Source organism: Aplysia californica, unplaced genomic scaffold (assembly GCF_000002075.1).
Source record: "Aplysia californica isolate F4 #8 unplaced genomic scaffold, AplCal3.0 scaffold00738, whole genome shotgun sequence".
NCBI lineage: Eukaryota > Metazoa > Mollusca > Gastropoda > Aplysiida > Aplysiidae > Aplysia > Aplysia californica.
In genome coordinates this window covers 298,542-311,835 of record NW_004798008.1, presented here as the reverse complement: position 1 = coordinate 311,835, position 13,294 = coordinate 298,542, and the positions used below count along the sequence as shown (strand labels likewise).

The window sequence follows — 13,294 nt, the reverse complement described above, 5'->3', positions numbered from 1 at the left end:
GTTCATGTAAACGCACGCTCCGTCCGACCTGACCATCAATGATTTATTTATAGAGGCACCAGCCATCCATGTCCAGGTGCTGTTTTAGCCTCTTTTTCCTGTATTCGGATTAATAATATCTTTTTGCCAATTTTTGGTTCCGCTTCTATGTACCCCATATCTATGTTTCTCAACCTGGAAATCGCCTATAATTCGCTGTAATTGCCTCCCCCCTCCCCCCCTCCCCCCACCCATTTATGTTACCATCTATTTTTATCGATAACACGTTTATGGATTAAGGGCAGTATTAATGATAATTAAGAGAAAAAAACATCAATTAAATAATAAATAAATAAATAAATACATAAATAATACATAAATAAATAAATAATGCTAATGATTATCATAATACAAATATTGATAATGAAAAGAAGAAGAAGAAGAAGAAGAAACACGGTCATAACATCAATATAAAAAACAATAATACTAACAATAGAATTGATCTGAGTAAAATAATGAAATAATATTAAAATAATAAATGGAGCAATATTATAAATCAAAATTTCTAAAAGGACACTACTTGGAATCCGCCAATTGTATGGGATCAGATACCTTGTATGAATATGTTAAATTAGATAATTCAATCCATACAATTTGAGGTTATATCATGTTCAGATCACCATTCTTTTTTTTTTTCAAGAGGAAAACAGATGTCTATTCTCGTTTTGTGTTTGGTCATTCTATTACGCACGCTCCGTATAAACACACTAAGGAGCCCTCCCGAGCTCCATGTGTTTAGGCGGAGACTACTGTATGCACGTAACGACCAGCACCAGGTCGTGCTGAATGAGTTGAAAACTGTTTGAAGCTGTTGTGTGTAGTAAACATGCTGTAAGTATCTTTAAAAAATCAAATTCAGCATTTCTTTGCAGAGATCATGTACTTCACATGAAGAAAAATTTCCTGCAACTGTACAAAATAAACTGTTTAGAACTTGAGCTTTTTTGACAGACAACAAATCATTGCGTCAACGTCATTTCATGATCATCCAAATCAGTTTCTTGGAGTTTCCTGATATGTTTGTTTTAGTAGAGGTTTTACGGCGCTCGCAACTGCATAAAGTCATATGAGCTCCAGAAGATTAGAGGTGTCACATGAGAGTAACAAACATAAAAAAGAAGAAGGGGAGATAAGGATGATAGATGTTTGATAGGAAAGAAGGAGCAAACTGCACCAGAGCACCCGCCAACCACCCATGTTTTGCAGATAGAGCCGTCGAATGAATAAAAAAGATATCAAGCGGCATCTTACAATATGGTTTTATTCTGTTTCGTTATTTCCTTCTCAGATTTTAATTGGAAAAATAATGAGTGCCTTCGTCTTGGATCTGATCTGGCTTGGGCGCTTTCTTTTTTTAAAATGTTCCCAGAACTTTAAAAAAATGACTGGGGTGATCATGGAATTATGATTTTCCCAGCACTTAAAAAAAATGAATGGGGTGATTATGGAATGATAACTTTCCCAGAACTTCAAAAAAATGAATGGGGTGATTATGGAATGATGTTGACAATCAGTGTATGTCTCAGTGTCTGTGTCTGCGTGTTTTTTTTAGTCCAATGTTCCTATACAGTAGGCTGGTACAGTCAAAAGTGTCCAAGACTGCGCCACTTATCTCTCCTCCTTCTTTTTTGTGTACGTTACTCTCTTGTAAGACATTTATTCTTCGGTACTTATACGACCTTATTGTGTTTCAAGTGCTGTAAAACTCTTACTAAAACTAAACTCATTATTGATGAGAAAAGTACCGTAGTTGTTTTGTACAGTTGGCCAATAGAGCAGGTCTGACTGTATTCTGTAAGGAATGTGCACACTGATGATACCGTGTATTCTGTTGTTTCTTTATTCTGTCGTAAGCTGACAAAATGCTTTTTTTTCTTCAGCACAGTTTCGAGAAAAAGAGGTTTTTTGACAGAGTAATCATTTAAAAATAGTTATTCCCAAATTTAAATTCTAATTTATTAAAAAAACTAGTCAGTTTCAAATTTGATTTTTTTCTCACAAGTTAAGTAGGGCAACTGATCAAGATCAGGCTTTCGATTTAGCAAATAAAAAAAATTGGCACCAAAATGAGAAAAGGCATTTCGTCAGCTTATGGCAGTATTCAACAATGGAGGACTTTTTGTTTTGTTTTGTAGAGGGGAGGTGGGGGGGGGGGAGAGCTGGGATTAGGAATATTATGTACTGCTATACCTTTGTCGTATTGAACAACAATATGAATAAACAAATGAATAACTCATTCTCTAAAAGTGTTTTTGTAAGTGTATTACCATTACCATGTTGCAGGTATTTGTGGGGGAAAATTGTTTTATCAAGTGTCTCCTACTGTCTGTTGTTGTATCCCACTCAGCCTGGGTTGGCCCTGACAGGCAGGGTTAAAGCAGCCAGCCTCCTAACTGAGCTGCGTTGTGTGGATGGGGCAAACATTCACAGGCAATCCATCGAGAAGAAAGACTATTACTATCCAGTAATCTGTCTAAAATAGGACAGTAAACAAAGAAGGCACAGCCCTCACTTCTACTTTAAGCTACAGTGCAGCCCTTCTATAACGACCTTCGATATATAATAACATCCTGTGTATAGCGAACTGAGGCCCAGGTCCCGATTTTTTCTTTACATAATATCATAAATAATTTTTCGTTGCCTCTCTATAACAACAACTCTATACACATACATATATAACGACATTTTTTCTGGTCCCGATAATGTCGTTTTAGAGAGGCTGCACTGTAGTTTTGATTCTTCCTCCGACAACAAGTGTGAATCATGAACAACAACCACAGTGATTGTAGTATTTTTGTATAGGTTTTCTGTAGTAAAAACTTGGGTGTATTATTATACGTGCAAATCGACTGCTTTGGGTGTAAGTCTTTGCCATACGACATTTTGAAAATTGACATATGATGGAGTCTAACTGAGCAGTCGATAGAGGGATGTGTCATGACATGGTGGAATCAGGCGCTCGTCAATTTTTGGACATGAGGAGTTATTGGTCTCATCTTAAAGCTTGTTCAGTTGTCTTGCTATTGGTGAAAAACGTGCCCATCTATCTTGAATAGAAGTCGGAGATATTTGAGATTACAGAAGGTTGGGTCGCCTGGTTTCAAAGGTAGAATTAGCGAGAAAATGGCTGCCAAAGTTTGGTTATTTCCCTACCTTGAGAGTCGGTGGAAACAGAAAAGGTACATTTTTTGTGCCTTTAATCAACGTTTTTCAGTAAAAATCCCCCCAGAAATGTGTTCTTAATTGGACAACAATGCTGTTAAGTGTTAAGCCAAAAAAACAAAAATCCCCCAAAAATTGCCAAACTACCAGAAAAATGCCAGTTACTTCAATTTCATTATTTTGACGAGCGCCTGATGTCACCACGATGCCTCACATATATGTAGGCCTATTTGAAAATATATTATGTACAATGATTGGGCTGGTATGCATGAAACTTGTCACTGTGGGTAGTGTAGTGTAAGTGTAAGTAAACTGTGGAGAAGTTATTCTATTGTGAAACACTAGGGAGTAGGCACAGTGGAAGTAATCTCTATTACTACTAGTAATACTACAGTGCAGCCTCTATCTATAACAACATCGTCGGGACCAGAAAAAATGTCGTTATAGTTAATAACTGTTACAGTTATAGAGAGGCAATAAAAAAAATATTACTAATTATATATATATTTATAAGGAACAAATCGGGACCTGGGCACCATATCGCTATACAGAGGATGTCGTTACATCGAAGGTCGTTATAGAGGGGTGGGCGGCACTGTATTATTATAAAAGAATTTTAAAACAACAAAATCGTAATTCTTACTTCCACCTTGAGTGGGCCAACCAAACAAGTCCATCGTGTAGTAAGAGCTGCTTGGAACAAAACAACACAGAAAAAAATAGGACATAACACATGAAGTTAATTGTCAAATACTTCAATAAAAGCATAATATTTTATTTGAAAAAAAACCCTCGAAGAACAAAATTTGGCTAATACTTCGCATTATTTCATCACAGATCAAGTCTTCCAGAATGATTTCATGTTGAGCATTTTGACTGAAACCTCAAGAGCAGTGGAATAACAATAAAATGTGGTTTTCTTCAGAGTGACTTCCACGCTCGCTTTGCATAAAAGTAAATCGTAATCTGTCACAAGGAACATGGCATTTGCTGTAAAGTATTATAATTGTTATAAATGTATCTAAAATCAACACTGGTCCAGTGGATGGAAAGTCACAACACAAAATGGACTCCTGTACAATATAAGTAAAAAGCCACAGTTCAGAAGGATCCCATGAGTGCAGAGTGGCCCAGTGTTATTTGTTACACTCAAGGGACAAGTGTTGGGAGGGCGTCACTGACTGGTAGTTTCTATCTCTATATACTCTCCCCTCTTTTGTTTCTGTCTATAAGATCAGTCTTGCTTTTTTAAAATTCCCAGCACTAAATCGCCATTATTGTGTTGATGTGTCTCTCTTTTTCCCCAAACAAAACGAACTCTCATGGGAAATAATAACACTTATAGCACACATGAGAACATTCTCTCTTTTGCGCTCACTCACACATTTACACAAACACGGACACAGACAATCTCGGCAAAATTACCATGTCAAAAAATAGTAGTAAGTTGTAAGTAATGTAAGTAGTCCTTCGACCATGTAGACATCCTGAGAGAAAACACCCTCTCTATTATTAATTATTATGACCAGTTATGCGAGACTGAGTGATTTGGTTTTCCTGATGCAGGTCTCTAGTGAGAAACTACATGTACTGGTATTGAGTGGTTTGGTTTCCATGATACAGTATAGGCTCCTTTTTTAGCTTCTTTCCGACTTCTGGTATGTGACTGTTGAAGTTCTCAGTCAGAGGGGCAACTAAATAATGGTCACTTTTAAGCACAAGGGGGGGGGGGGGCTATCCCAAAAAATGCTGAGAGAAAATCGAAGGTAAAGTTGTTGGAACCTTGTCAAGTTTCTTTAAAAGACAAGGAGAGTTTTCTCTATAACCAAATTCTTCCTATAAGATAGGGCAAAGCCCACTTTTGGTGTAGGTCGAGATAACTGAAAACCCTCGAAACTGGGTTAGCCCGCTTGTCCTTAAGAGCAACCAAATATTGGCAATGGTTTTTTGGTATGGTTGGTGAACGATCTCTCTATTAGGTACAGGCAGGTGCGGAAAACTCAAAACGTTAGAGATTGACAAATATGTTCAACACATCCATAAATTGGGATAACCGACTACAAAAAATTAAAGACATATAAATAGGGGGAATGGCAAATTTTATGGGCTATCTATCTCTATTCTATGATTTCCAGTTTTCCGTGTTGGTGTTTCTGTTACCTGTTTAGTTAGTTTTAGTAGAGGCAGGTTTTACAGCGCTCGCAACTGCATACGGTCATATGAGCGCCAGAAGATTAGAAGTGTTACAAGAGAGTAACAAACATAAAAAAGAAAAAGGAAAGACTGTCATCTGTGCCCAGCTGTACCATGATATAAAGTAAAGTGTCCTTTATGTGGCCTGAAACATGGAAAAGTATAACACAACTGTATCCAACTTTCCTGTGGGATAACACAAAAGAGGTCTTTTTCTTTTCTGTTCTTTTCGTACATTTTCAAAAGATTTGTCTCACTCACTCGCACTCATTGAGAATGGTTGCAGCGCATGCATGAGTGCTAGAGCTAGGGGCTATATGACATCATCATTTATTGTGGAGGAGGCGTTGAACAGTGCCATAATAATAAGAAAAATAGATAGCATTTGTATAGCGCAAATCCCCACTCAACAGCAAGCTCTATGCGCTTCACAATCTATACTATAACTATATAACTATTACCCCAGCAGACCTGAGAACATTCTGATTTGTATAGCGCAAATGCTCGCTCAACAGCAAGCTCTAAGCGCTTCACAATCTATACTATAACTATTACCCCAGCAGACCTGAGAGCATTCTGAAACAATTTCAACTTCCTGGGAAGCATACAGTGCAAGCGGCCATTTTTAGGCGCTAAAACACTCATATATATATATACTGACAAGATCTTTCGCTAGTCATGAGAGAGAGAGAGAGAGAGTAGAGGCTATGAGATGATGGTGATGTCATCAATGTTTGTGCTGCCACTTGCACAGTATGTGTATGAGAGAGAAAGAGAGAGAGAGAGAGAGAGAGAGAAAGCGAGACAGAGAAAGAGACAGAGAGAAAGAGAGAGAGGGAGGCTAAACAATGACGATGATGACATCATCAAAGTTTGTGCTGCCACTTGCGCAGCATGGCGGAGCAGCTCTGCGGCACCTCACCCGTGAACCGGTACGGCCGGCTGGGAAGTGCCGTCTGCAGGGCCGGGGCCTAGGAGGAGGAGCGGGCAGCCCTGGCCACACCCGCCCCCAGCCGGTCCAAGGCCTCTTCCACCGGTCCCATGATGTCCTGGGGACGCCACAAGGTTCTAGTTTTAGTTTACATTTAATAAGGTTTTATTATAAATATGGTGATGTCTTGCTATTTAAAAGATACGCACAGTAGAATTGTAAATGGGCTGATTCATGCCACGCTCATAACTGTGCCTGATCTACAACAGGGAACTGCTGCTTTTTCTTTCCTATTCCTTACTATTGTCATTTTCCTCTACTTCTTTTGTATGTTTGTCACTCTCTTGTGAACTGCTATTTCCGGGGTGCCTTGATAGTCGAAGCAGACCTTGTGCTGTTGAAGCTAGAGGGGTAAGCAGAGTAAGTCTGATTCCCTGTAAAGACTTCTCTGTTTACACCCATCCCTTGGCGCTCATGTGACCTTATGCAGTTGCGAGCACCGTAAAACCCTCTACTAAAACAATTTTAAAAAAGATACGGTACAAATCTTTCAGTACTTTCAGCATAAATGCTATACAGTGCAGCCTCTCTTTAACAACAGCGTCGGGACCAGAAAAAAAAATGTCGTTATAGTTATAGAGAGTTGTCATCATAGTAGAGAGGCAACCAAAAAATATTACTAAGGGGCTGTTCAAATATAATCTTACACCTGGAAGGGTGGGTGGGGGTCTTTGACTCCGGTAAGAAAAGTGTACGAAAGGGGGGGGGGGTGTCTTGAACGAGTGTAATATTACACTTTTGAGAGGTGAAAAAATTACAAGGAAAAAATGTTGGCCTTAGTTCTAGTAGAGTTTTTATGGTGCTCGCTACTGCAAAAGGTCATATAAGAGCGCCAAGGGGTGGATGTCAACAGAGAAGTCCAAACTGGGAATCAGGCTTACTCTGCTCACCTCTCTAGCCTCAACAGTAACAGCACGAAGTCTGCTTTAGCTATCAAGGCACCCCAGAAATAGCTGGTCACAAGAGAGTGACAAACATACAAAAGAAGTAGAGGGAAAATGATGATAGCAAGGATAAGGAAAGAAAAAGCAGCAGTCCCCCCTATGTTGTTCCGGCACAGTATGAGCATGACATTGATAAACCAGCCCATTTACAATTCTACTGTGCATAAGAACATGAGAATATTCTCTCTTTGGGAATGACCTAAAGACAACTTCAGTCAGTAGCACTGCCCTGGTGGGGGAAGGGGGAAGGGGGCACACGGTTTGATTATGATAACGTCTTGCCATCTAAAAAAAATACTGTACAAATCTTTCAGAACTTTCAGCAGAATATGCTATAGGTAATAGGTATAAGTAAGCATTAGACAAATAATAAGTACCGTTATCAACTCGTGGGAAATTATGAGTCAGTGGAGGGAATCACATTAAAATGATGATATGTCCATCCAATACCTCTGCTGTTCATGTGTGTGGGTCTGTGTTTGTGTGTGCATGTACGTCAAGTATGTGTATTTGTGTGTGTCTGTGAGTGTGTGTGTGTGTGTGAGAGAGAGAGAGAGAGTAGGCCTATATTGTGTATTTTTACCATGCCAAAGCAAATTTGTCTTTGTGGATAGACATGTATATAAATTCTTCTCTTATCATTTCACTAGATTTATACAGACAAAAAGACAAATGCAATGAGCAGTTACCAAACAATGAAAACTAAATTAATATTAAAAATGAGATTGTGAGTTGAGTGGTATGCTTCAGAAAATTATGCAAACTAACAGTTTTTATTACTTTTACTTTTAAGAACAAAAACGTCAATAAATAAGTTCTTATAGGCATTAGCAAGGGGTCGTGACATGCATTGGAAAATTAGAATCCTAATTTCTAGACCCGCATTTTACAAACTAGTAGAAGACCATTTTGTTTCCAAACAAACTTCTTGCACTGTTTGTGTGAGTGATTGTGTGAGTGATTGTGTGAGTGATTGTGTGAGTGATTGTGTGAGTGATTAACGTCGCTAACAGGGAGTAAATGTTAAACATTTAACAAGCCTGCCTATCAAAAGAGTTACGTTAATCTAATCTGTTAATATTACAAAACAGCGATGAAGAGATATATTTAGAATGTAATTGTTCAAATTACAAATGTCAACGTTGATTCTAAATCAAATAACATAGACATTGGAGTAATTTGTTTTTATTAATCTGTTATATGATTCTAGGAAAGCAAGTTTTACTCCAAAAGCTGGCAATCAATATCACCATATGTTCAAAGAGACCATCTTCACTCAATGAATTCATAAATAATATAATTCTAGAGACTAGATCGAGAATAGTTTACGTTATTTAGCTTACAACATACAATTGATATATATTAGGTTTCCCTATATATTATCATGTGCACATGCCTATACTATGCTGTGTAAGAAATTGAAAAGTAAATGAAAAGTGTGAAGAAAGATTGTTCTTCAACTTGAGAGAAAAACAAACCAAGAAGTAGGCTTATATCATTATTATGTATGGTGTATAAATGTTAGGTGTAAAGATAATATATCCTGCGACACCCAAAAGGGTATAAGTGGCAGATTAAAAAATATATATAAATATATATGTTAGGGATAAAGGTGACTAGTACGAGAAACAGAACAGTGGTGTTAATTCGAAAAAAGACTATAAAGAGTAATACATTTTTTATCCTGTATTTTACAATCGCATTTTTGCAGAAAATGAGAAAAAATAGCTTCAGAGTTATTATATATAGCAATAAAAGTCAAGATAAATAATGTGATCTCAGATGGATGGTTGACGGATGCTTTGGGTGGGGAGGTTTGCTTATATTATGTTCTATAAAACATCTGTTGCCATTATGTCTCCTCCTTCTTTTCTTTGAATGTTACTCTCTAGTAAACCTCTATATATATATATATATATATATATATATATATATATATAACATAATATATGTTTTTCAAGTGTCATAAAACTCTTACTGAAACTAAAACCAAAATGATCCATGAACTAACACAGGGTAAGATGAAGAATGTGAACAAGAACTGCAGTATAATTTAACTCGTACGAGGCGATGACACCAAGCAGTGATACAAATGTGGCGTTAGTCGTAAGTCTGAGCAAGGAGAGAGGGATGAGAGGAGAAGTTTGAGGGTCTGGTTTAACCCGCTTCTCCTTAATATAATGTTTGTGACAAATGTGTTGATAGATATGTGGTGTTAGCTGCAAGTTTTGAGCAAGCACAGAGGTATAGTTTAATTTTAGTAAGAGTTTTACGGCACTTGCAACACAATAAGGTCATATAAGTGTCGAGGATTAGAGGTGTTACAAGAAGGAGGAGAGATAAACTAAAGACGATAGCTGTTTGACAGGAAAGAAGTAGCAAACTACTCCAGAGCACCCACCAACCACCCACTTCTCCTTGTATCTTTTGGAACAAATGTGAAGATAGGTATGTGGTATTAGCCGTGAGTTTTGAGCAAGCAGAGCGGGATGAAAGGAGAGGTTGGAGGGTGAGTTTTACCCGGTTCTCCTTGTATCGTTTGTGAACCTCAGACAGGAGCAGAGGGCCAATGAGTGCTGCCTGCATCTCCACATTTATATCATCTGTCGGGGGCAGAAGGCACAACGCTACAACATCACACAACAGTACGCTTCTAAAAAGCAATATGATGAGGCACACTAAGAAGCAAATATTTCAGCACACTGAAACCAAGCAACCTTATGACTTCAGGAACAAGCACACTCAACAGATTTTCCAGACAACATGGCTTTGGACCACAAGAGGACAGCTCACTCAGAGACGATAATGAGAGAAATGTAAGCAGAAAAAACTCTTCTTATCAGCACGACTAGCAAGACATTCATGTAGGCCCTATAATCATCAAAGACTGCTGATTATATTATAATCTAATATGGATTCCTTCCTATGGCTTCTTGTAACTGTTTTGTTTTGTTTTGCTTTTTTGGCTGACGCAGACTAAAAAGAGTGCTGTTCGAACAAAGCAACACGCCTATATAATTCAAGTAAAAAGTGTTTTAACATCTGGAAAATTCAATGGGATTTAACCCCCCCTCCCCTTCTGCTTATTAATATTATATACACTGTGGCCCATATCGATATGACGAAAAACATTGAATTTATGACATACATAATTTCATAAACTACAGAAAAAGCAAAAATAAACAGACCCACAATAATTTTCCTTCAAAAAGAACTACTCCTAATATTTCAGTGACTTAGATAATCACTAAGTGTCAACAATATAACGTTTTATTGTCCCCCGGTCCCTTCAGCTGAGACTTATTACAGCCAACTCCGTATTTTTGTTCACCCACGCCTTGTTCTGTCCCCATTGTTTTATGCACCCCGCATAATTTAACAAAATTTGATCATTTTTTGCGTAATCTCTTATTATTTTTTCCTTTGTCATTCTTTGTTAAAATTAACAGAATCGCATAATTTCACATTTTTGGGGTCAGTCTGCATAATTTCAGAATTTTTCTTGCATAAAACGACGGGGACAGCTTGTTCCTTGTCACGTAACTATGTATTTATAAGTATGGTCATACATCAGTTCAACATTTTTTTCCCTCACGTATTCTGGAAAATTTATGCTGTAGAGAATTGAGATGATACTCTTTTAACTTTAGCTTTTTTTACTAATTTTCTGACACGCATTATAACAGTTTTGTGTGAGTTTATAACGGGTTAGGGAACTGGAGGGATTTTTTTCTGTTCACGGTCGCACTAATCTGAGTGAAAGCGAGCAGCTGTATGATATCAGGAACAAGGGTCAAACAAAGAAGTCCAAATTTTAAAAAATCCTGACCCAAGAAATAAGGAACTAATCTTGGGTATGTGACACGTGCATTGTTCCTAGAATCAGTAGCCTAGGCCTACATAGTCAATTTTAAAACTGGCATACAGGAAATTTAAAAAACCCACAACCAATGCAGTCATGATGTAAAAATGAGAATGACACGTTGGAGAAAAAAGTCTGAGAAGGTGCTTGACAAAGTCATTAATAAACATATATTATTATTTAAACAAGAGAGCGTGAGAATAATATTAACGGATCCTGAAGTAAAACTCTATCCTATCTAAGAGATCTAAATTTTCACCTTATGTAGGACAGTATTTTCTTAAATTTGAAACTAGCTCTCACTGACTTTCAAAGAAATAAAACTGAATCACATAACAGCCATACTGAGACCCTGACAACTTTGCACATTCAATTTTGACCACACCTTACTGAAAAAATAAAACTCACAAAGTTTAATGAGCGGGAAGTGGAAGAAGTTTCTTTTCTTTGAACGAATGTTTTGGGGATTTTTTTTTTCAATCTATTAAGAAATATTCTGAACTAAGAACCCCAAAACGAATCTCAGACTTTTCTTGTAAAAAGCGAATAAAATCACAATAGAACATCATACACATATATACACATCATACACATATATACACATCATACACATATATATACACATCATACACATATATACACAACATATAAGCATAGTAACATTTTGAACACACCAAAAGGAAAAAAAAACCCAGGATAGACGATAGCAATAGAATATGATAATGAGCACACAAAATAAAACTCATAGCTCCTGCACATCTATCAAGCTCGGGCAGGTAGAAAAGCCTGGGTTAGCGTGGCCATGTAACAAAAATGTAGGCGTCTATAAATAAACACGTGTACCGGTACCTGATTCTCAGAAAATTTTCTTCTTATTTCGTACATCACAGCAGGAAATTTGGCCGCCTTTAAGTCTAAGCAAATTTCATCTAGGGGAACAAGACAATTGTGTTAGAGAAGCCTAAAATTGAAATACCACCAAAAAAACATTTGTGAGGCAGCGTGGCGGAATCAGGCTCTCGTCAAAATAATCAAAGTGAAGAAACTTGCATTTTTCCACAGGTTTGTGAATTTTTATCAAATTTGTGTTCTTTGGCTCAACACCTTTCATGCCCATTAAAGAACTCATTTCTGTGGGGATTTTTCTGAAAAACCCTGATTAAAAGCACAAAAAATGTAAATGTTCAGTTACCACGGACTCTTAAGCTAAGGAAATAACTAATCTTTGGCAGCTATTTTCTCATTTATTTTATCTCTAAAAACAGGTGACCCTCTCTTTCTTCATTCACAAATATCTCTACTTGTATTCAAGATAAATAGATATTTTTTGCTACCAAATAAAGAGAAGTGAACAAGCTTTAAGATGATGCCAATAACTCTACATCCCAAAAATTTGACAAGAGCCTGATTCCACCACGCTGCCTCACATTTTAAAAAAAAAGAAATGTAAAAATCTTACTTATTAAACAAAACTTTGTTCTTTTCTTATTCACTGTAATATATTATAGAGTATAGAGCATTTCAGAAAAGAACATTGAAATCAAAATGTGAATGTCGTGCATATCCAATTGTGAAAAGGGAACCAGTTCCCAACCTCAGTGCTTTCTTGTCGCGTCTCCATTTTCAATAGTGAGCTTAAGAAGAAGTCACATTTTCACTGTTTGAAAAAATGGAGATACGACAAGAAAGCGCTGAGGTTGCGTGTTGTTGACTAGAATATTACAGCTGTCGAGACACGGAGAGAAGAAAAACTTCCACAGAAGGAACTAGTTACCCCCTCCGACAGCCAATAGTGCTTTAGGATTTGATTAAATTTCAATTGAACCAATAATTTAGTGAAGTCCAAACATTGAAAAAGTAAAGATGGAAAAGATTAGATCGAGAGCATCTGCGAGGAGATGAATGTAATAAACTTTCCCGACTGTCTTGTTTGCTTCCAGTTCCTAAAGATGCTAGAGCAGAGTCCGCTTAATCCAAACAAGTTTAATCCAAAGACAGTGATAAAGCGAAAGAAAATCAAAGCTTGACTATTTTCTTCCAAATTACAGCTATTGTTCTAAACTGAAAAAAAATCAGGTGGTTCCACGGATTTTGGTTTAACGG

The 13,294-nt window shown here is 37.2% G+C and overlaps 1 protein-coding gene across 1 annotated transcript in view; it reads right to left on the bottom strand.

The window, feature by feature from the left end:
- Window positions 1-6,023: 6,023 nt before the first annotated feature.
- Window positions 6,024-13,294, bottom strand: part of LOC101860605 (serine/threonine kinase-like domain-containing protein STKLD1) — a gene marked incomplete in the record, with an annotated part of 32,844 nt that continues 25,573 nt past the window's right edge. The window contains 2 exon segments of the mRNA XM_005108956.3: window positions 6,024-6,443; window positions 9,850-9,932. Coding sequence (XP_005109013.2) covers window positions 6,366-6,443; window positions 9,850-9,932 — 161 coding nt within the window.